We start from the raw sequence: 21237 nt of genomic DNA, 5'->3' as shown, positions 1-21237 counted from the left end.
AAAGGAAAATAATTAGTGCTCACTTCAGTACCCTTTATCAATAGAATTTAGGCTCTACCACTGACTCCAACCATCATCTCCTTTCTCAGCTCCCTTTTATCCCTGAATTAAAGCTCAGTTCTAAACCCCAGTCCTGGGCAGTCACCTCCCAGGCTCTGACAAAATGATGTATGGCTAATCTTTGCGCACACAGTGAGGGAAGAAGAGAGACTGTTAATTATACAGTCAGACCTACCTGGTCAAGAGTTTCATTTCCACCAGGAAACCTTTCACTCAGCAAAGCCATGGTCTGTCACTAATAAAAAATACTTGAGAAGGCTGGTTAATATGGTGCAGCAGCTTCTGAGAGGGAGGTATGGCAGGTTTTTTTTTTTTTCTCCACACATGGAAAACACCTGTTACAGCTTCCAGGTAATGCCCAGATTTGCAACCAGTCACACTTGTTGAAGTATGTAATTTCTGTGCACTTCACTGAAGTTACTCAGTGTTCCAAAGTTAAGCACAGGAATAACTATAGGGTTGGGGTCAAAACAGAACTGGGACTCAAGACAGAATTCAGACTTCCTGTGACTAAACTTAATTTCTCTGTGCCTGGTTTTTATTTCTAAATTTGGGGTAGTGGTTTCCAGCCTTGTTGGTGATGGTGCTTTTCTATCTTGTCAGTGAATTGAGTCTTAGTGGCTAACAATAGAGTTTGCAGTGATGCAGAAGTGACTCAGAAGACTAAGTCCCATTTCCAGAAGTGTCTTGGTTCACTTAAGTGCCTAAGTACAAATGGCAGTCAATGGATTTAAATTCCAAAGGTATGTAGGTTCTTTTGAAAACATGACTCTCCCATTAGGCACTGTGTATGTGCAGAATTAGAATTTTCTTTGTACTTCTTTTTAGCACATGAACTATTCTTGCTCAGTTTCAACAGTGAGGTTTCTAGCAAGCCTTGGATGTGATCTCTCCAAAGAAAAGTGTGATGTCTGGAAATGTGCTGGTGGCCCTCTTTTGACTTTCTGGGTTTGCAACATTTCCATCATGGTTCACTGTATACAGATCACTGAGCAGTTTCCTTTTTCCTAGGGCACCTCTGCTCTGTGTCTAAGTGAATTTTCAGCAGCTCCTGTGTGAGCACTTTCCTCCTCTTCCTTGTACAAAGCCCAGTGAATAGGGAGGGGGATGGAGAGATGCAGCATAAACATGCTTGACAGCCTTTGAAGAACAAAAAGCTAGTGAAAGCCAGCTGTCAACCTCTCTCTCATTTCCCCTTGCTTTTATTTCCCTTTCTATCATTGTCTTTCTCTCCCCCTCCCCTGCTCCAGTTTCTCTGTCCTTTTTATTCCTCTCCCCCCTTTTTCCTATTACATGCTTTTCTACCCCCACCCCATGCTCTTCGATGCACTTTGCTCAGAAACATTTTCCCCTCTGTAGTCTTTTTTCATTTCTCCTTATTCAGTTAGGGCCATTTCAGTTACACAGGGGCAAGCACAAAGGGAGGCAGCTCTGTTCCTGAGCATGTGTCATCTGTCTGCTTGTATTTGTTCTGCGCAGGTAAAGTACCATTAGGAAAGGCTCTGGTGCTTTTCTAAATGCATTAATGTAAAGTGTTGACAGGATAGAATCTGCTGCTTATCAGTGCTGGGGAGGGAGAGTAATTTATTTGACAGCACTTACTTAGATAAACTAAGTTCATTATGGTGTGGTGTCTGAGCAAGGAGTCAGAATCTTTTTGGTCCAAAGTCTGTCAGGACCGCCAGTTTTAGCTTCCTTCCTTGCCCTGTAATAAGGTACTCTGGGCTCTTATTTACAAGCATGCCTGCCTATCTAATGCACTCAGAAAGTGATGCAGGTTGAACTTCTTAGGTAAGAGAAGTGAATCCTTCTTAGCTGCCTTTCTGTGCATGTGCTGGGCCTAATTACTGATGTTTTTAGAAAGTACTCAGAGAGGGCACTCCCTATATCTGAATTATATTGTTGCACTTTCACTCTGAGCAGCTAGCCAGAATCAGTGTCTTTTTGGCTGGAATTAGGTTCTTTGATTTCCCCTGCACTCAAATCGGCAGGACTTTACATATTCTTGTAAATTAATAGATTTGCATCCAACTGCAAGACTGGTGAGTCTAGAAGGGAGATCCCCTGCATTCTTCAATGGAAGGAGGCCTGTGAAAATTCCAGAGGATGATACCAATGTGTTCCATGAAAGAGTGAGTGCGTATGTGATCCTCTTTGTCCTAGGAGAAGGTAAGTATAGACAGAACTGTTTTGGAGGAAATAAATTAACAACTAGAAGAAATGAGAAGAGAAAACAAATTGAGTTAAGTAGACTTTCAATATATATTCTATCAGGAGCTGAAAATTTTGGTTGGAAACAGGAGTGGTGGAGTGTTGGTGCTTTCATTGATTAGTAGGATATTAGCCTTGATATTGTGGATGGTCAGGTACATCTCAGACATGAGTTTTGAGATTGTGCTGTATTCAGTTCAGTTATGTTGACATGAAGATCAGAATGGACTGTGGTTTGATGGTCATTGGCATATTTCTTTAATTTGTACTATTCTTTACCTGCATGTTGGTTTCATTGTGGTGGAACACAGATCTGAAGTATGTTAATCTTTTATGGAGTTGTGTTATATACTTAACTGTTATACAGCCATCACATTTGTCAATGGACTTGCATCTTAATATTGTTATCCAGGCTTTTTGTTACTATACAGAGAAAGGAAAGGCCAAGACCCTTGTAAATCTACAACAATTTGGAACAGACAATAAACTGTCTTTTGGAAGCTGGATTCTTTTGTGGGTTTTCCTGTATTAAGCTGTCTCTAGAACACACCTCATACAGAATTCAGCAATTCACATCCTTGCAAGACAGTCAGTTGTCTCAACACATCATTCATCTTTTGCAAATATTATGGTAGCTTTCCATAAACTTTTGCATCAAATTTAAAGTTTTACTGCTTAAATAAAAGGGTGTATCTATGACATTTTCTGAGCTTGTCTCCTTTGTTGCTGCCTGAGTTGTGAAGTGCTAGGCTGCATGTCACAGTTATGACCTATCACTGGGTACCACGGGCCATTTTAATTATACTCCTGGCTGTGGAGCCTACTTTTCATCTGAGATCCTTGGTTTGTTGCAACATATCAACCTAAATTGTTGCAATAGGAGTTGATGGCTGCTTTTACCTGTCCCTGGATTATCAATAATATAGGCCAGTTGTATTGCATTGCTGTGCTTTGGCAACCCTTTGGTGATGAAAGCTGTATAAAGGATTTTCTCTGTATGGTTGTATATCTGGTGTGCACCCATAACTAGGAGTGGGCAGATTGGTGTGTACTCATCACGCTTATCCATGTTGTCATGTCTCCATTTTCATTTTCTTTGTTTTAGTATGGAGTACAAGACTGCTTCCCGATATGGAAAGTCTCTTGTTGTGGAATGGTGTAGTTTGCACCATGCTGTGGCTGGTTGACCTTTCTACACCCTGCATTTTTTCCAAACCTCCCCTCCCCCCCAACAATACATTGTTGCTTTATACATTTTATACAAATGAAACTAAAGGGTTGGTAAGATGGAAAATAAGACTCTGTAGAGCAGTGGCCAGCAACCTGTAAAGACTGCAGGCCAGACTGACAAGGTAAAAAAGGTAGTGGGGGCTAGGAGCCCACCACCACAACTGCTTTTCTGTACAGCAACCAGCGAAAAGGCCCTGCAGCTCCCACCGTAGCAACAGATAACAACTACTACCAAAGCCCCCTGCCCTTTAATGCCACCAAAGCCCCATGTTTATAGGCTGGATAAAATGGCTCTGTGGGCTGGGTCCAGCACACAGACTGTAGGTTACTGACCCCTGGTGTAGAAGTTGACAGTGTTGGTCTGAAGACTGTATGATTTTCCAAACTACCCAATATTGTTTCATAAATTCCATAACAACAGTAGAAATGTTTACAGGAAGCTATTGGAAGGGTAGCTAAAGGAGGGAGGCCTGTATGCACCTACTTTACTGATTATTTTATTCGTTCTGGGGGGGAACTGTGCTATAAGCCCCTATGGTCAAAGTGTTACTTGTTGCTTCATGTATACATTTCTCCCTGTGTGCAGGTGGCACAGGTCACATGCTGTTTATTTTGAAACAATTCTCCCTTTTTCTAGCTAGTTACATTCATAGCTTCCCCTCCCTGCCTGCTGAATTGGTGCAACAAGGACATGCAAAGAGTGGATCATGGCTGTGCTCCGAGTCCCAGCCCTGCTCTGTCACCACCCTGCGGTCCTAGTCACAGCACCAGCCCTATCCACCTGTCCTCTTTCTTACATGCCACTCCTTGCCTGTGGCCACATCCCTCTGGCCAGCCAAGCGCACCCTGCTTGTGTGGCTCCCAGGCCAGACTCTGGTGACCTTGCCTACTCCATCTGGCACTCCTGGCGGGGGGTGCAGGGCAGATGGGCTAGGGTGCCTGGGCAGCAGCGCCAGGTCCGGCAGTGGCAGTGGAGACAGAAGGAACTGCTGGTATGGGGGCTGCCAGGAAGCATACTCAGCTGCCATGCTGCCCCAGCCCCACTGCACACTTGGGGGCAGCAGGGCCAGCTGCACGCGTCATGGCTGTACCTAGGTCGGACAGAGCCAAGGGACTCACTGTGGGCTGGATAAAATCCTTTGGAAGGCTGGATCTGGTCAGCCAGCCATATTTTGCCTACCTCTGTTCTAGGCAGCTATCAGGATAAACCACAAGTAGTATTATAGTAGGTAACTGAATATGCTAATAAGCTTAAGGTAGAATTTGAAATTAACCCATAGGAAGTGCCACCCCAAAATAACTAGGTTCTAAAATGCTTAGTCATAAAAAAGGGGATGCTCCCCACTATAAATATGCACAAAGTGATGTGGGTATTACTTGGAGGATTAGGCCAAAAGAGATCTCATGAGGTTCAGCAAGGACAAGTGCAAAGTCCTGCATTTAGGATGGAACAACCTCATACACCAGTACAGGCTAGGGGCTGACTTAGTGGGCAGCAGCTCTGGAGAAAAGGACCTGGGGGTTACAGTGGATAAGCTGAATATGAGCCAGCAGTGTGCCCTAGTTGCCAGAGTTAACGATATGCTGGGCTGCATTGGTAGGTGTGTTGCCAGTAGGTCAAGAGGAGTGGTTATTCCCCTCTATTTAGCACTGGTGAGGCCACATCTGGAGTACTGTGTTCAGTTTTGGGCCCCTCACTACAGAAAAGGTATGGACAAATTGGAGAGGGTACAGCAAAGGGCAGCAAAAGTGGTGAGGGACATGACTTCTGAGGAGATTCTGAGGGAACTGGGCTTATTTAGCCTAGACAAGACAAGACGGAGAGGGGATTTAATAGCAGTCTTCAACCACCTGAAGGGGGATTTGAAAGAGGATGGAGCTAGGCTGTTCTCAGTGGTGGCAGATGATAGAACAAGGAGCAACAGTCTCTAGTTGCAGAAGGGAAGTTTAGGTTAGATATTAGCAAGAATTTTCTCACCAGGAGGGTAGTAAAGCACAGGAACAGGTTACCCAGAGAGGCTGTGGAATCTCCATCCTTGGAAATTTTTAAGACCCAGCTAGCCTTGGCTGGGGATGATCTAATTGGGGATGGTCCTGCTTTAAGCAGGGGTGGGGGAGAACTAGATGATCCCCCCCCCAAGGTCCCTTCCAACCATACTTTTCTATGCTTCTATAATTCTGTAACACCCTATAAATTATGCTTTCCATCACAGGGCTATCTGGGAAGAAAATAACTTCAGAATCTTCACTCTTACCTCCCTTGGTTTGGGTCCCTTTCTCAGAAGGGTGCGAGTAATGTGAGCACTGGTCATTTTGTATTGCTGTCCTCTCCTTTAATCACACTTGTATTGATTCACTTAGGTTTGGAAGTAAAACCATCTTGTGTGCACATATTGGGGGGTCTCAATCCAAAAATAATGCTTACTGCAGCTGCCAAAAAGTAATTCCATCAGGTAACCATATACTAAATAACTCTGACATTAACAGTCCAGATTACAGATTATGGGCTGGATCTACCACAAGCAGCCCAGATTTGGTGTAATTTGTCAGCAGCATCTTCCATTTCTACAGGTGAGGGATGTCTCAGTTGGGAATAGACAGTATTTCACTGTGGAATCATGAATAGCCAAAGTTCTGCTCATTCTGACAGGTCTGGCCATTTATTAGGGAACCAGGCCTTCATTTTCAGTTGCAGTGAAGTTTTCCCAGTCGTGATGAATATCGTAAGAAGGGTGGCCTTTGTAAGCAGAAGGAGCTGTGAAGGCAATACTATTTCTATAGGCCCATGACTTAATACCTAGAAAACTTAACATGATAGGCCTGAATAGGCTCTTGGAAGGCAGAGGAGAGCCTTAGGGGGCACTGGGTTGCTATTTTCAGAGCATTAATTATTTTAGGGAGAGACGGAGAGAGTCTTGTGGATCAACTAGAGCCCACTCTGCAGTCTAGCTGTGACCTCAGCTTGGCACAGGTTGCAAATGTATAGTGCTTTGTTTTCCCTAATCCTAATTAGAGAATAGTATTTTTGGCACCAGGATATTTTATCAGACCCTCAAGTGGAAGGTATTAGAGAAGTGCAAAATGTAACTGCAACTTTGACATACGGACTAAAATCCAAACCCCTCTGTCTTCCTTTGGGTTCACAGCCAATTCAGCAGCTTGAGCCCTGTCTCCAGTGGGCTGAATTTAAACATCACTGAACTTGGCAAAGTTCAGATCAGGATTTTATACCCACATCTGGGGAGAGTTGGCTCCCAATTCTGGCTCTAGCTATTTTTCTTTTCCAAAAACAAAAATGTGTTTTAAAATAAGTGATTTTTTTTGTTTGGCCTTTAACCACAGCTACATATTTATTTAAGTCTTTACTTCCTGTATTACAAGTAAAATAAACATCCCAAATATCCCAATCCTCCTACTGCTTAAATGAAAAATCATGTAGCAATTTCCAGGGTTAAAAATATGGACATTTGCACCCGAACATGAGAACCCCCCCCACCCCCACACACACATCCTGACTGCCTCAGAAATGTTGTCAAAAGACATTACCAGGCAGTCAAGAGATTGTGGGAATCCAGCAGCCTGTATCAGGTCTCCAGAGGTCAGGCTTTCGTGCCTTTGTGTGTATTTGTATTTCTGTCTCCCCCTCTGTCTCCATGTGTATTTTGTCTCCTCCTCCTCCTGTGTACGTCTCTTCCTCTGCATCTCCCGTTTTATTCTTTCTTCCCTCCCTGGGATTAATTTCCAAAAGGTCCAGGCACTTTGCAGATCTGTCCTTGTTCCTCTTGCATTTGCCAAATCAAGGGTATATCTGCCTAAGGCTGGAGAGATGCTGTTACTCCTGGTGATATGATTGCATAGCAACACAGCAGCACGGGGTGCTGGAGGAGGAGAGACAGTGAGAGCGTGCACACAGCAGCTCTGAGCCTCAGCATGCATCCCTGTCACAGGGACTTCTTTGCTGATTCACAGAGGCAGCCCCAATCCTTACCTCTGAAGCCCAGCTGCTGCTTGCATTTCAGACCTGGAGGAATCAGAAGGTAGGCCACATATAAACTGCTTCCCAACCAGATCCTGGCTCTGCAGGGAAAGGGAAAAATAGCAAGGCAGGGCTAGCCTCTGATATGTGCTGTGGGAGTATGTGTCTATGTGTCTGTTCACGGTAACACCGTTCATATAGTCCATATATGTGCATGTGGGGAAACTTGCATGGAAAAGAAGAGGGGAGGGGAAAGGATGTGGGGAGAGAAGGGGAATGAGCCAAGACTTTGATTCTACAGAGAATGGTAGGTGGATACCTATTCATGAGACAAGCAGTGGTACCAAACATCACAGTTGAACCAAAGACGGTGATTTTTTTTTTAAATTAGAGGTGTATTTACCCAGATAGACATGCTCTAGTGAGATGAAGGGCTGCTTGGAGCAAGGTATGGTGGCCTTCTCACCTTCTCCTTACAATATTGGCCTGGAGGGCAAAGCAGAGTCTAAAGTATGTCTCAAGTGATAAGCTGAGATCAGGCTAAAATCAAGATACCATAGCCCCAGCTCTGGCCTTTCATTCACTTCCTTATTCAGTCTACAATGTTTCCATTTTCCCATTCTCTCCCCTCCCCCAACCCGTTTACTTGATTTCTCCCCCATTGAGACCCATAATACAATTAGTACCCTTCTGCTCATGGAGGAGTAGCCAAGATTATTTCCAGAACCCATCACCTCTGCTTCAGAAGCATGTGGAGAAAGACCTAGGATACTTTTTTCCAAAGCTGAGAGACCTTTGGCTTGACCTCCTTCACTGACATGGCAGCCTAGGCAAATAAAGAGCAAGACTGGGGGCTGTCTGGCACTTGTAAATATCACTTGTCTCTCAAATGAGTCCCTATTTCTAATATCTCCCAAAGCAGCTTTCTCTTGTTCCCATGGCCAGGCAATCATGTAGCTCTGGCAGTGGGTTTACTAATGCAGGGTATTGCTCTGGCTTCTTTGTCAAGAAGCATGCTCAGTGGTGCCAGAAAGGGGTAGACACGTTGATTTGCCCTCAGGTTTTTCCCTGTTGTGTTTGCTGTCTAGGAAAGCAATGCTCAGCGCCTTGCTTGTGTTTCTTAAATCACATCAGGTCTTTAGACTTCCATGTTCCCCAAAACAAGACAGAGGCCTTCACTTTGTGCTTTGCTTTGCTTGTTCTGTCTCCTGAGCTGCCAGAGTTTGTTCTCTGGGGAGTCTTTAGAATAAAATTTCTGGATTGCCTGGAAAGCGAAGGTTTACCTTTCCCTATATGCAGAGGATGGGGCTTGGGATGCTTGCGAGTTTCCAATACTCGTATGCAGTGCCATGAGGATTTTCATTCCCTGGCAGACTTGTTGCATGTGTATGTCTGTTATGTCCTGGGGTTCCCATTTTGCATGGGTGCATGTTGACTCTAACAGTTCCCAGTAGTGCATATTCCCATTTCCGGTGTTTTGTGCCAGCACCCTCAGGACCCTGAAGATAGCAAGCATGTGATTGGTCCAATAGGAAAGAGCCAAGTGCCCTAGAGCGCACATAATATTGAAATGTTTCTTTTCTAGTGACGTGTACATTGATGCTTCAAGGCATTGCTCACCGTAATATAACGCTGTGTCCAGGTTTTCTCTGTTAATCAAAAGTGAGAGTAGGGCCTCCTTTTTCCAGGTTGCTGTCTGGAGCATATAAACCAGCTATACTGAATGCTGCATAAAATAGATCTGACTGACCGTAAATGCTGATCAATTCAAACACCTCTTTAAAAATAGAGTAACATGATCAAGGGGTTAAATAACTAAGTTAAAATAGAATGGAAGGCTTAAGTTTAAAAAAAATGCCCAGCAGATTTGAGACTGATATTTTGAAGGATGCATGCAGAGCCTCTTTCAGGCTGGGTGCCAGTGATAAAAGCACAAAAGCAGACTTGTAAATCATGTGTAATGAGACATGCAGAGCAGAAGGAATCCACTTTTCAAACAGCTTTATTTCCATACGTATATAAACACCAAGATGAGTGCTGATGAGTTGAATGAAAACTCATCAGTCCCCTTACCTTTACCATGTCCTTTAATACAAGAACAAGGTAACATTTATACTTCCTAGGGAAAGAAAAGACAATATTACTTTGTGCAGCAGATAGTCTGCCTACAAAATTAATTGCTTTCCAAGGTCAGGAAACTGAATGCTGTTACTAGATATTTAAAAGGGCTGAGTGGTTTGGGGCCAGTCTACTCAGTGCCCAAAACCATATGTTAAACTTACATTGAGAATGAAGTATTAAGTGTGCAGGAAGCCAGAACGTAGAAAAATCTTCATTTGACTATGTTGCATGGTTAGTGTGTTCCAGTGGTTTTCGAACCATGTTCCCTGGGACCCTGGGTTCCACAAAAAGATAGGAGGTAATGGTAGATTGGATCAGAAGGCAGTGTGCCACCATTGAAGGGCAAGGCTCCCGGCTCCGGGTTGGCTTGTGCAGCCTGCAGAGCCAGACGTCGGAGTTACGTGGTAGAAGAGGTGATACGAAAGAGTTCCACGACTTTAGGAAGTTTGGAAACCACAAGTGATTAGAAAACACCAGTAGAGCATGGAACACAGAAGATGGATTTTCCATAGTGCAGGAAGACACATGTCCTCCCTTAAAGAACAGGGACCTAAGAGCTTACATTATCAAAAATAGGACAAAGAGAAGACTGGGGATAGCAGTTAATCTATACAGCAAGAGGAAAGAGGTTCTTGAGGTAAGAAGTGCATTCTAGAGATCTTGCTTCAGTTCCTGACTCTGCTTCAAACTTCTAGCTTAACCTTGGACAAGTCACTTTTGTATGTGCCTCTGTCCTCATCTGTATAATGGGGATAATACATTCTCCTTCCACCCTTATGCCTGTTGGCTGCATTGGTTGTGAGGTCTTTGGGCTAGACCTATCTTCATGTTTAGATTAGGAACTATTTTTATTGCAGTAATATCTAGATGGCCCAGCTGTGATCATGGTCCCTTGCAGGGCCTTCTAGGTGCTTCTGCAATAAAAATAATTCCTAATCTAAAAGATAGGGTAAGAAGAGATAAGTGGGGTTTAAGGAGAAAGTAGCGTGGAAGACTTCTAAGCTTAGAAGGGGTTGTGAAATAATGTCCCCCTCCCCCCACACAATATACTAGGGGTTACTTTTTAATCAGGCAAAGAGGAATAATAAATAGCATTTGGCCCAGGTTCCTGCAAGCCTGCCTGCTTAGGCTACTGTGGAAGTGTTCAGTTAGGCAGTGCCTGTCTCTTGCTTGTTCAGTTTCTTTGCCTGAGCCTTCTTTAGCTTAGGCTGTACTCTTTCTTGCTGTCATGTATGGGAAGTGCAGAGATCTCCATGAGATGCTTCCCTTCCGTGCCAGTTATTCAGTCCTATCTCTTTCCCTCGTCTCCAACATGGGGTATAAGATGTCCCTGCAAGATGCTGAGTAGGTCTTCAGGGAGACACGGAGTGCTATCAGTTCTATTAATATCAGGCCCTACCGCTCCTTAGACACTGGATCAGGCTAAAAGTTTTTCTTAAGTAAATCTAAACATTTTCTATGGCCCAGCAGAGATCCTGGTTCTATCAGAGCTTTTGTTTTACTTTGAAAGAGCAGGTGTGACCTATGCATATTTAGTGTTTCAGTACTAAATAGGTGTTTTCTTCTTCCTTAAGAGCCAAGCCCTACTAAAGTGAGAGGCAGGAGCTACAAGTTCCAGTCAGCTGATGTTCCATTTTTAGGACTGAAACCAGTTACATTCCAGGTGTGACAATTGGCAGCACTTATGGAGGAAAGTGGAAAGACCTCATGTGGGGGGTTGCTTGTGGTCTTTTTCTTCCTCCTGAGTTGAGCAAAAAGGGAGAGGGTTGTATACAGTGAATGACCAATATGCAAGAAGATGAAAGACATTCATTTCATTTTCATTTTCTGTTTAGTTGGCCCTCTTCCTAGACAGCGGTGCCTTCTTGTTCTTCTGCCATCAGTTCCTAGCCCCAGTGAAGTCATGAGAAGGAGCCCCTGGGTCTGGATTTCTGGCATAAATTACTTATTGCATGTGCAGCAGGCAACTTCTTCTGGAACAAGATGTGCTGTTGCAGTCTCAAGGGAAGCCAAGGATCTTTGATGGCTTGGGAATGCTTCCTTTGGCAGCATGCAACTAAACTGAAACAAAAGCTCCTACTGCTTGTGCATAAACATGGCACTTGAACTTTCATGTGCCCTAAACCCTCCCACCTTTCCCCTCTGGGGACTCCAGGCATGCTGAGCAAAGGCGTTAGTTCTTCTGCTGTGCAGTAAGTTAGAAAGCAGAAGTCATTAATGTTTTTGGCAGCAGACAATATGTTTGTATTTCCATACCTAAAAGTAATGGCCAAACTGCCTTGACTCAAACTTTTGCCATAATGTAGGGCAAGACCCCAAATTGAAAGTCTGAGTCCAGAAGGAAGATTTTTGAGGATGCTTGTGACTGAAAACAGGTTTTGGGCTAGAAATACATTGGCTTGTAAAGTACACTTCACAGTTGCTGTGTCGAGTGTATGCTGAACAAGACACAGAGCGTCCACATCTAAACTTCTGTAAAAGCTGCAGGTGCTTAATCTGGGGGTTTGGTTAGGGCACTCTAGATCTGCTGCAGAGTTCATCTCAAGATGGCTTCCTTACTGATTTGGGGGGAGTCTGAACCTGGCTTTGGCTCAGGACCTTATTTAAAGGCGATCACATCTCATGCTTCTGGGTGCCAACTAGTGGCTACAGGCATCAGCAAAGAAATACCACTTGCTTTTTATTCAGCACATATTTTGGCAGGGATCAGTCATCTTCCTCATGGATGTGAGAGATGGATTGCTGCTGGAAATGAGTGGGCGATGATGCAAAGGGCTTATCCCATTCAGCACATTTTGTTTGCCTAAATGCTGCCACTTGATCAAATCAACAGATTCTGCTGCAATGGAGTTGTAAGTAGAAGCAATAAGTAGATTCCTGAGTGAAGCACTAAGCCATATTCTAGAGGCTGATCCAGAACTGGTTTAGCAAGGCCTATTATGCCTCTTTTGTCAGACCAACTGAAAAGCAGTGTAATGGGCTAGTCCCTTCACCTTGTGAAGAGTTGCGGCAAAAGCAAGGTACAGGTTATGTCCTTAAAGCTGCACATGTGTTACATCGCAGTATGGCTGGAATGGGAAGCTCTATTGACTGCGTGTTCCAGAGTGGGTGGCGAGCATTGCTTCCTGCAGGGTGGCTGCTTAAGTACTGACTCCAGAATGTCTCACTGTATCCCCATTGTACTGTGCAACAGAGGCTATTTCGTTAGGAAACTGAGGAAAACACAGGCAGCCCTTTGCACTGCAGGCACAATGACTGCACAGTGGTCTTTCTTACTGGTGCAAGGACTCTGCTTTTCCAGCTGTACAATAGCGTGCAATATAGACTAATGCCCAGATATCCAGGCCCTCTGAATTTCAGTCCCACTAAGTGACCTGCCTGGCTGGTACCTAAAGCAGGAGGAGCAGCACACATCCTGTTCTGTCAGGAGCTTTCAAAGCGGAAGTGTGTGGGACAAAGTGGGAGAATCCAGATCCTAGCAGTGCTAATGCATTAGGCAGAAGTCATTTATCATTTCACTGGAGTACATAAGGTGCTGCTGAGTTCAGAAAGCTCTAGCTGTAGATGTATTACCTACATAACTCCCTCCAGGGTTGAGGAGGAGAGCTAGAAGAATCCAGGACCAGTACAGGATAGCTTCAGTACATATCCAGTGCCCATGTAGATGGGCAGGAAGTTAGGTGACAAGACTGGTATGATGGACAGATCAAAACTGGTTGCTTCACTGGATATGGAGGAAATTATGTATCCAGTAACTGCTAACAAATTTAAGAAAGTATAATAGGATGAGCTGTACTCTGAATACGTGCAGTAGTCAAGGGAGACTGCGAGAGTGGAAGCAAACTGAATAAAGGAATAGAGAAAGAAAAGAGCCAGAAAGTGCTATGGCCTAGGGACTTTCCCCTTGCCAACTTGTGCAATTCTGTTGGAGCCTTTGCAGTGTGTGCTGCCTGTTTCTGTTCTTCGAGAATCCATCAGAAAGTTCCTCGCTTGTTCTGAGTGGGGCCATGTGAGACAGACATCTGCCTCGAGGGAGGTAGCTGCACTTTCTTCAAACTGCATTACTTCTCCTTTTTCTCTCACAGACTACCTTTGAAACAGTCCCATTATCACTTGAAAGTGATGGCTGCTGGCTGAAGCTATATTATTGTTTCATGAGGGAGGGGGAACAGCTTTGACGTGTGGGTCAAACCTTAGAAAGAAGAATCCTTCGATGCTGCAGTGGGCAGGCTTAACCCCTTGTGTGCAGCGTTCAGATATTATTCTGTTTGTCAAGGCCTTGACCCCTAGAGTGTCAGACCTGTACAGCTGATGTGGTATGCATATCCTTTTGTACACTAATTCTGTACAAAATGAATCCCCTTTAGTTATGAATTAATTGATCTGCTCCTTTCCTGGCACTGGTCCTGTCTGAGCTTAGAGTTGCAATGATTGTGTCCCAGCTTGTCTGGTGTTTTGCAACCTTAGGCAAATCAGATAACGTGTGTGTATTAGCTTACCTTAGCTTTTCATAGACTGGAACGGTATAAGGATCACCGTTTCATGGGTTGGTGTGAGCATTCATTTGTGGTTGTAAAGCACAGTGAGCGCCTTCTGTGAAAGTGCCATGGAATGATAATGCAAACTATGTACTGCTCAAGCTGCTATCTTGTTCTTTTTCCCTTTGGAACCTAAGTTGCAGTACTTGGGTCTGTAGAATATTTTTGTCCTTATTCAAAGAAAGGTTCCTAGTTTATTGCGCTTTGGTGTGTAAACAGAAGTTTAGAAGCAGTGCAGAAGTAGAGATTGAGATAAGTGCGGTAAGTGAGAGACCAGTGTGAACTATTTTGATTATACATTAAAAAATGCCCTGTCTTGCTGATTCATTATGGAGCACTTGGCTGTATTGTAGTGCATGCATGCGTCTGGGGCTGTAGACTAGTCCTACAATTAATCTTTCTTCTAATTACTGAGGGGCAGGAATAATACACTTTGAAACACTTGAACATAAATGCAGACAGTGCTCCTAGTGCCCCTGGCAATTTTTGGCTCCTCTCGTTTTAAAGCACTACAGCACTCTCTCTCACTTGTAGTCTAAGGAAAAGACCTGTTTTACAGCATGGAACTCACTACCCCAGGATTTTGTTAAAGCAAATTGCTTTTTAAGTTTCAGGAAAGGATAAGATTTTTCTATGAAAAGGCAACACCAGCTCTAGGGTAAAAACAATGAGTCCTTTTAGTCCTCAGGCATCAAGATGGAAGCTGGTCAGCAGCAGGGGTCAGGAAGTTATGTCTTGGCCCAGGATGCAGTATAATGCATGTGCATGCATTGTGGAGGAATTGCGTCTTCCTCAGAAGCATCTGGAACTGGCTACTGTGCATGTCTAGTTCTCTGGCTGAACACCAGCCATCTCTCAGTGATGGGGTATGAGAGGTGGTCCAATGGCTTTCACATTGTGTTTCAGGTGCCTGGGCCCAGAGTTATCTCCATCCCCATGAACTTCTGTTCTGATGCAGCCGATGGTCAGGCAGGAATGCCCCTACGCTCTCCCACGATGTCATGAGTGGCGCGCAGCAGACCTGTCGGATCCCAGCAGCACTTCTCACCCACAGTCTCAGGTAAAGGTGCCAAGCTTGTGGAATAACACTTTGTTAAATTTCAATCACCAAATATCTTAATTTGTAGCAAATGGTCATCTCTCTCAGTCTTGGTTGTAGGGTAGCTGTTGGCTCCTCTGCTGCCACTCTGAGCTTTCACCTAATGAGAACACTTTGCACTCGTGTGGCACCTGCCAACTGCACAGCGTTTTCTCAGGTAGAGACAGGCTAGAGACAGCAGGCAGGCAGGGCTGGTTCCCATTCTGGATATCAAACTCCCTTGCTGTGTCTTATGTGTGTTGGGAGAGGGGCTGGTTGTGTTTGTTTTGCTACTTCTTGCAATATTTGGTGTTTCCCTTGAAGTACCAGCTCTTGGAATTGTGTGACTTGAGGAGAATCTCAAGTTTCCTTTTGTTGGTGTTTGAAAAGCGAGCTTCTAACCCTCACAGAGTGACTAAGGTATAGTGTAAAGGTCCTGGAATCCAAAGGCCAAGAAGGTGCCCACTGTCTTTAAGTACCAAGATTATTTGGCGCCAGATTCTTGATTTTTGAACGCTTGGGGTATTGGCAGCACTGGATATTGGGATTTCAGGATTCAGCCTGTGAAAATCCCAGCCTTGAGCTTTGGAGCAGGCAGGGGTTCTGTGTGGCTGTGCCTGTCAGGAAGAGGAAGCCATCTTGATAGCGGGGCTCTGGTCTGTGTGCACCTCCCATAGGCTGTGTCTGGAATCACTAGCTGTGTATCTACCTTGCACTTTTTGTGCTGAGCTGTCTGAGGCTTGCTGGTGACTTGTCTGTAAAAAAGAGCCAAGTTGAGTAAGCCAGGGCTTTATCCCATTGCAGAGGATTGTCTGCATCTCCATATTGCTGGTTTGCTACAAAGCTTCATTTCCCTTTCACTGTTCCTTCACATAGTGTCACTGAGCCTTTTCTGTTGCCTACAGGATGCTGGACTTGGCTGTACCCAACATGGCAATGCTTCCTTCAGAGAGATGCTAGGCCCCTTTGGCCTGAGTAGTTTTTTTCTCAGCATTACCAGACTTTTGCTGGCTTCAGAAAGTGAGGAGCTGAGATTGTGGGGCCCAAAGCTGGACTTGTGTTAGCTGCATGGTGTATTTGCCTTTGAAGTGTGGCCTGCCTCACCTGGGAGAGCCAAGACTCCAGAAGGAGAACTTGGAGATGTGAGAAGCTGGCATCTATCTGTCTGAACCAGCCCCTCAGTTGCTGGGCTGTAAATGTGAAGATCACAGATGGGCCTGGCTTGTTCTGACTCACTGCTTATTGACTAGAGGTGGCTGTTCGATAGCTAGCACCAGGAAGTGCATGTAAGCAAGCTCGAACATGACCCATTAGATTCAACAAGGAGCAACTGGGAAGGTGAGAGGGAAGGAGGGCAAAAAGCAAGCGACTCTCTTCAACTGGCTTTCCCCCACTATGGGCAGGCAGAGGATCAGTCCAAACAGTCTATCTAACCCTCTATTGGGGTGGATTTGGCGGTAGGAAGGAGTGGAGAGGGAGTACAACTAAGTAGGGGAACATACAAGCATTGTCTTACAGATGCTTGAAACAAGTAGCAGTCTGTAGAGACACTGATGTTTGAGGCCTACTTGTAGGAAAATACTCTGGGCTTGTGTATTGCTTGCCCCACATCTCTCCTGACTTTGGCTCCTACAACAAATCCAGCCCTCTGCTGCACAGGTGCCAGGCAGTTGGCTTCCTCTGCTTGCAAGTCACTGGTGTGAGTAACTTCTTTGTCTTCTGTCTGCTGCGAAGCATGTGGTGTCTGCCCTGCCACAGCATAGCCCATCGGGGAGCTGGTTATGCTCATGTCCTTGGTTTACAGTAGACTCCCACCACGATGGGGAGCTGTGATTTTCAGCTCTGAACCTCCCGTATGCAACCTGCCAATTCAATCAGTATGAGAGGCCCCTGGATCAACTGGGGCAACGCAATGGAGAGAGGGTGAGACAAATGGGTAGAGATGGAGAGGGATGGCAGGAGAAGGCACAGGTAGAGAGGGCAGGCAGGCAGAGCAAGCAGAGGGCTCAGTGGCTGAGACAGCTCAACAGACAGACAGGGACACAGGCAGAGGAAGGAGGGGAGGAGAGGGAATGATACAGGGAGCTTTTCATAGCATTCCTGTAGGAGGAACTGAGCATGGAAACAATGCCAAGCTGCAGGAACTCCTGAGACCTCTGTGGGAGACTCCAGAGGACAGGGACAGAATCCTTCTGGCAAAAACAAACTGTTTTTGCCTGGCTCAGAGGGGTGTGAGCCATGCCCAGGAATGTTCACACTGATGCGTGGGCATTGGGATGGGGGTGCCCCAGCAGCTTGCCAGGCGAGCAGTGAATATGGCTTGGGGGGTTATGTCTGTCCTTAAAGAAGGTCCTGGCTGCCCATGCAGGGTGCACATGTGGTACCCCATTTGGGAACTCGCGGTAGCTTCTGCTCCCCCTCCTAGAGGAGTGAGCCAAGAAGAGACACTTCTTCACTGATAATCAGCAAGGGCACTGATGGCTGTAGGACACTTCTGCAGCTCATCCAGAGCAGTCTTTTTTGCACCCCTTGTCATTCTCATATAGTAGAACCCAAGAAACTTTTATTTCAATTGCACCGTGCTACCTTCACACTGCCAGGGGGCTCTGGGATGTCCCAGCTTCTCCCTATGCCTTTACCATCCTGGAGCTCAAAGTTTGTGTGTACTTTGTTTCTGGGAATCCTTCATCTGACAGCCAACTCTGACACCCCAGCACTCCTGCAACCTTGGGGGGCGGAAGCCTCCTGCACTGCTGCTCCAGGGGCCCTGTCTTCACTTAGCATTGCCATTACTAGTGCTGTGGACACCCCTTGTCTAGCACTGTTTTTTCTTCTGTCTGTGGGGCTGGTGCTGGGGGGAGAGGGTCTTCCACAATCCATTCAGGTCTCTTTCTCACACCCATGTACTGCAACCTCTCTTTCCCTTCCTCATGCTCTCACAAACCGCTGCCCTTGCACCCGTGGGGGCACAGGCAGGTTGGAGGGAGGTGGAATTCCACCCGGACAAAGCTGTGATTCACGGCAAAGCGGCTGCTGTTGCCGCCCCCCTCTGGATTCCTGGGGGGTCAGCGACCAGGGCAGCAGCCACAAGCTCCTCTCAGCCTTCCCACCCTGCTCCTCACCCTCCCGCTCCTGGCCCTGGCAGTCTCTTCCTTGAATGGGATGTTTGCCTTCTTCTGCTGTGGTCTGTCTGGAGCTAACTGATGGCCCAGCAAGAGCTGAGGTGCAATGTTCTCTCCTGTGAGAGAGAAGCCAAGCAGCCATGCCATGGATCCCTGCACAGGTAGGGGAAGATTGTGCATGTGTTGTCTGAAAATAAACCTGTTCAGATGTGTCTGAGTTTTGAGGGGAAAAGGATCCAGGCACCGCTGCAGCTGCAGCCATTGTGAACTGGTGCTTGCTGTAGGAGTGCTTTGTTCCCCCCCACTCTCTGGCTGCTGTCATTGTGGATTATCCCTAGGATGTGTTGAAGATGTGCTGTGGACTTTTTTCTAAATTAGGCAAGAGAGGATGATGTTTCCTGAAGGGTTATTTACACAGTTGCCCCAGCTCAGCCCTGATCCTTTTGCATTTTCCCCTGGGACAGAGGCTGGCCTTTGTTCTCATGGGGACATGCAGGGCTAACCTCCATTCTTTTCTGGTGTTGTGTGTACTAGCATGTGAAGTGTATTTATTTCCTATATGCAGGTGGGAGTTTTAGCTTGAATGATTTCCGTGTCTCTTTCTGAGCCTCCTGTGCTGTAGCGTTTGATGGTTTTCTCTCTGCTTGCTTGATGCCCCTGGAAATACCATGGCAGACTGAGAAGCCATAAAATTAATTGTTTTCTGATTAAACATAAAACCATGCACCTTCCCTTTCTGTGACCATTCAGTATCCCCAGTGCTTCTTTGGGGAGCTGTGACTGTTACCATAGTGACCTGGCTACACTGTCATGTAGGCAATTCAGTTCTGCCTGATGTTCATGTTGGATATGGTTCCCTTCCCTGCTTTGAGGAGTGAAGGGACCTTATTCTCATGGGAGAGCAGAACTCCCAGTCCCACCATGAAGTTTAGAGTGACTTCAGTGGCAGCAAAAGGATAGTTCTGGGTGACCGGAGTTTTGTTACAATATTAACGGCCCTGCATGTGTAGCACGAGCCACCGCAAAGGCAAACTGAGCTGCTGCCTCCTTCAGTGCTTGCTTCGATAACTGCCACTCCCCCTAGGCATGGCCACACTTCTTTTGTGAAGCTCTTTCTGTCTGTGGAGTGTGTGCTGTGTGGTGAAGAGGGCTCCTGGTACTGACTGCCACTTGGGAGCCTGGCTAATAAATCGGAATGGGAGAGAAATGTTGCTTTTTCTCCTGAAAACCACAGCCACTTCCCACCTAGAAAAATGCTAAAGGTTCGTACATTTTTGGCAACAAGGTGTTCTACTAGTGAGGAAATACCAGGCTTCTACCCACAGAACCCCAACACACAGCGTGAGTGTGCCTGGGTGACACTTTGGATTGCATCTGATTTAGTTTTTTAGTGTCTCCAGTGAGGAGGGACTGTGCCCTTGCTGTTGGTGTGAAAGGAATTAATGGTCATAACTGAGACGGGGAAGGCAAGGGACATGGTTTCTTTCTTGACTGCTGCTGATTCACCGTGGGAATTGCTTGTTGGATCAATGCCTCAGTTTCCTTGCCTGTATGTTGGGGATATTGCTTCCTCAGATCCTGGGGGACTGTCAGGCTGAATTAATGACTGTAAAGTGCTTGGGGATCCTCTGGTGAAAGGGACTCTGAATGAGAATAAGTGCTGAAACAATCTGTCTTTCACGTGGCTTAACTGTGACCATGTCTCACTGGAATTCATGCCTAGTCTTCATTCTGGGGTGGGTGCAGAGAGGGAGCAGAGTCATGGCTTCCTGATAGTCAGGGAGTGTCCTTTCCTGCTGTCTCCTGTCTGCGGAGGTGGAAGCTTGTCGTCTGCCAGGCAGCACAAAACAGGGACTTTGTTGTAACACATCTGTGGTCACTTAGGACTTCCCAGCTGTCACTGCTTCACATCTGGGTCACACAGGACTGCATGGTGGTGGTGATCCTCACACCCCAAAAACACAGGCTCATGCCACTAGGGGTACGGGGGAGTCTTTCCAGGCTGTTAGCAGTGTGGGGTCTGTGTTTTATTCAGTAAAGTAGAAAACACTGGTGGCAAACACTAGCTAGTTTATTGCACCATAACAAGGGGATGCTGGGATATCAGTCTGACAATGTCTGGGAGTATAGACACAAACCCCTGCACCCCTTGAAGTATGCTGTGTGTCATATGGCTATAGCATCCTTCTTCCAAGCCCTCATAATGTTCTAAACATTATTAACAACCTGAGCCCCTGTGAGAAGTAAGATTGTTTCTATCCCTTTTTACAGAAGCTGTGGCACAGCACACAAAGGTTAATGGACAGGCCTAAGAAGACCTGGCAAATCAGTGGTAGATCTCAGCATGGCACTAGCCTTATGAGCTCTCTTTGAGGGTGATCTGTCAGACATGTGTGTGTTTCTGCCTAGGTTAAAGCCATTCAAGATGGTGCAGGACTGCCCAGTGTAACCCAGCAGACTCCACAGAGTGTTGTCAAGCTCCAGACTGCTTTGGAAATGAATCTGTGCTGGAACGAGATCAAAAAGAAATCCCACAGCCTTCGGTAGGATTCTGCATGGAGCATGTTCAGTGGCCTGTGTCTGCTTGGGGGTCTTGCTTGCTGGAGATGTTGGACATGAGCTTTTTGATCTTACTCACTTAGCTGGCCACCCAAGGTCCCAGTGACCTCAGATCTATTTCCCTTGTGGCCTGCAAACCCAGGAATGCTCTGAGTCACTGACTTGCATCCTCTGCTTGAAGTGTATTTGTTTTCATTTTCATGTGCTTGTGCTTTTGCTCCTTCTTTCCCCCTTACATTCTCTTTATATCTCATCTCTTTTCTCTTTCCTCCCTGCCTCATTCTGCCCCTCTGTTTCATAGTTCCTAGGGTCGGAAGGGACCTGAGCAGATCATCAAGTCCG

At 45.9% G+C, this 21237-nt stretch overlaps 1 protein-coding gene across 8 annotated transcripts in view; it reads left to right on the top strand.

The window, feature by feature from the left end:
- Positions 1–260: 260 nt before the first annotated feature.
- Positions 261–21237, top strand: part of DRP2 (dystrophin related protein 2) — a 60738-nt gene continuing 39761 nt past the window's right edge. The window contains exons 1-4 of one of the 8 annotated variants that reach the window (XM_019536300.1): positions 1413–1539; positions 2080–2229; positions 15043–15196; positions 20746–20879. In XM_019536300.1, the coding sequence (XP_019391845.1) occupies positions 15089–15196; positions 20746–20879 (242 nt within the window). In that variant the 5' untranslated portion in view covers positions 1413–1539; positions 2080–2229; positions 15043–15088. Of the gene's footprint in view, positions 412–1412; positions 1540–2079; positions 2230–7217; positions 7539–15042; positions 15197–18321; positions 18498–19420; positions 19599–20745; positions 20880–21237 lie in introns of those variants that run through there. The other 7 variants (XM_019536303.1, XR_002101344.1, XM_019536302.1 and 4 more) reach the window with 7 other exon arrangements.

The sequence above is a fragment of the Crocodylus porosus genome, unplaced genomic scaffold (genome assembly GCF_001723895.1).
Source record: "Crocodylus porosus isolate Cpor-Errol unplaced genomic scaffold, CroPor_comp1, whole genome shotgun sequence".
NCBI classification, from domain to species: domain Eukaryota; kingdom Metazoa; phylum Chordata; order Crocodylia; family Crocodylidae; genus Crocodylus; species Crocodylus porosus.
Note: the sequence above shows the minus strand (reverse complement) of the source record. Positions and strands in the feature narration are given on the sequence as shown.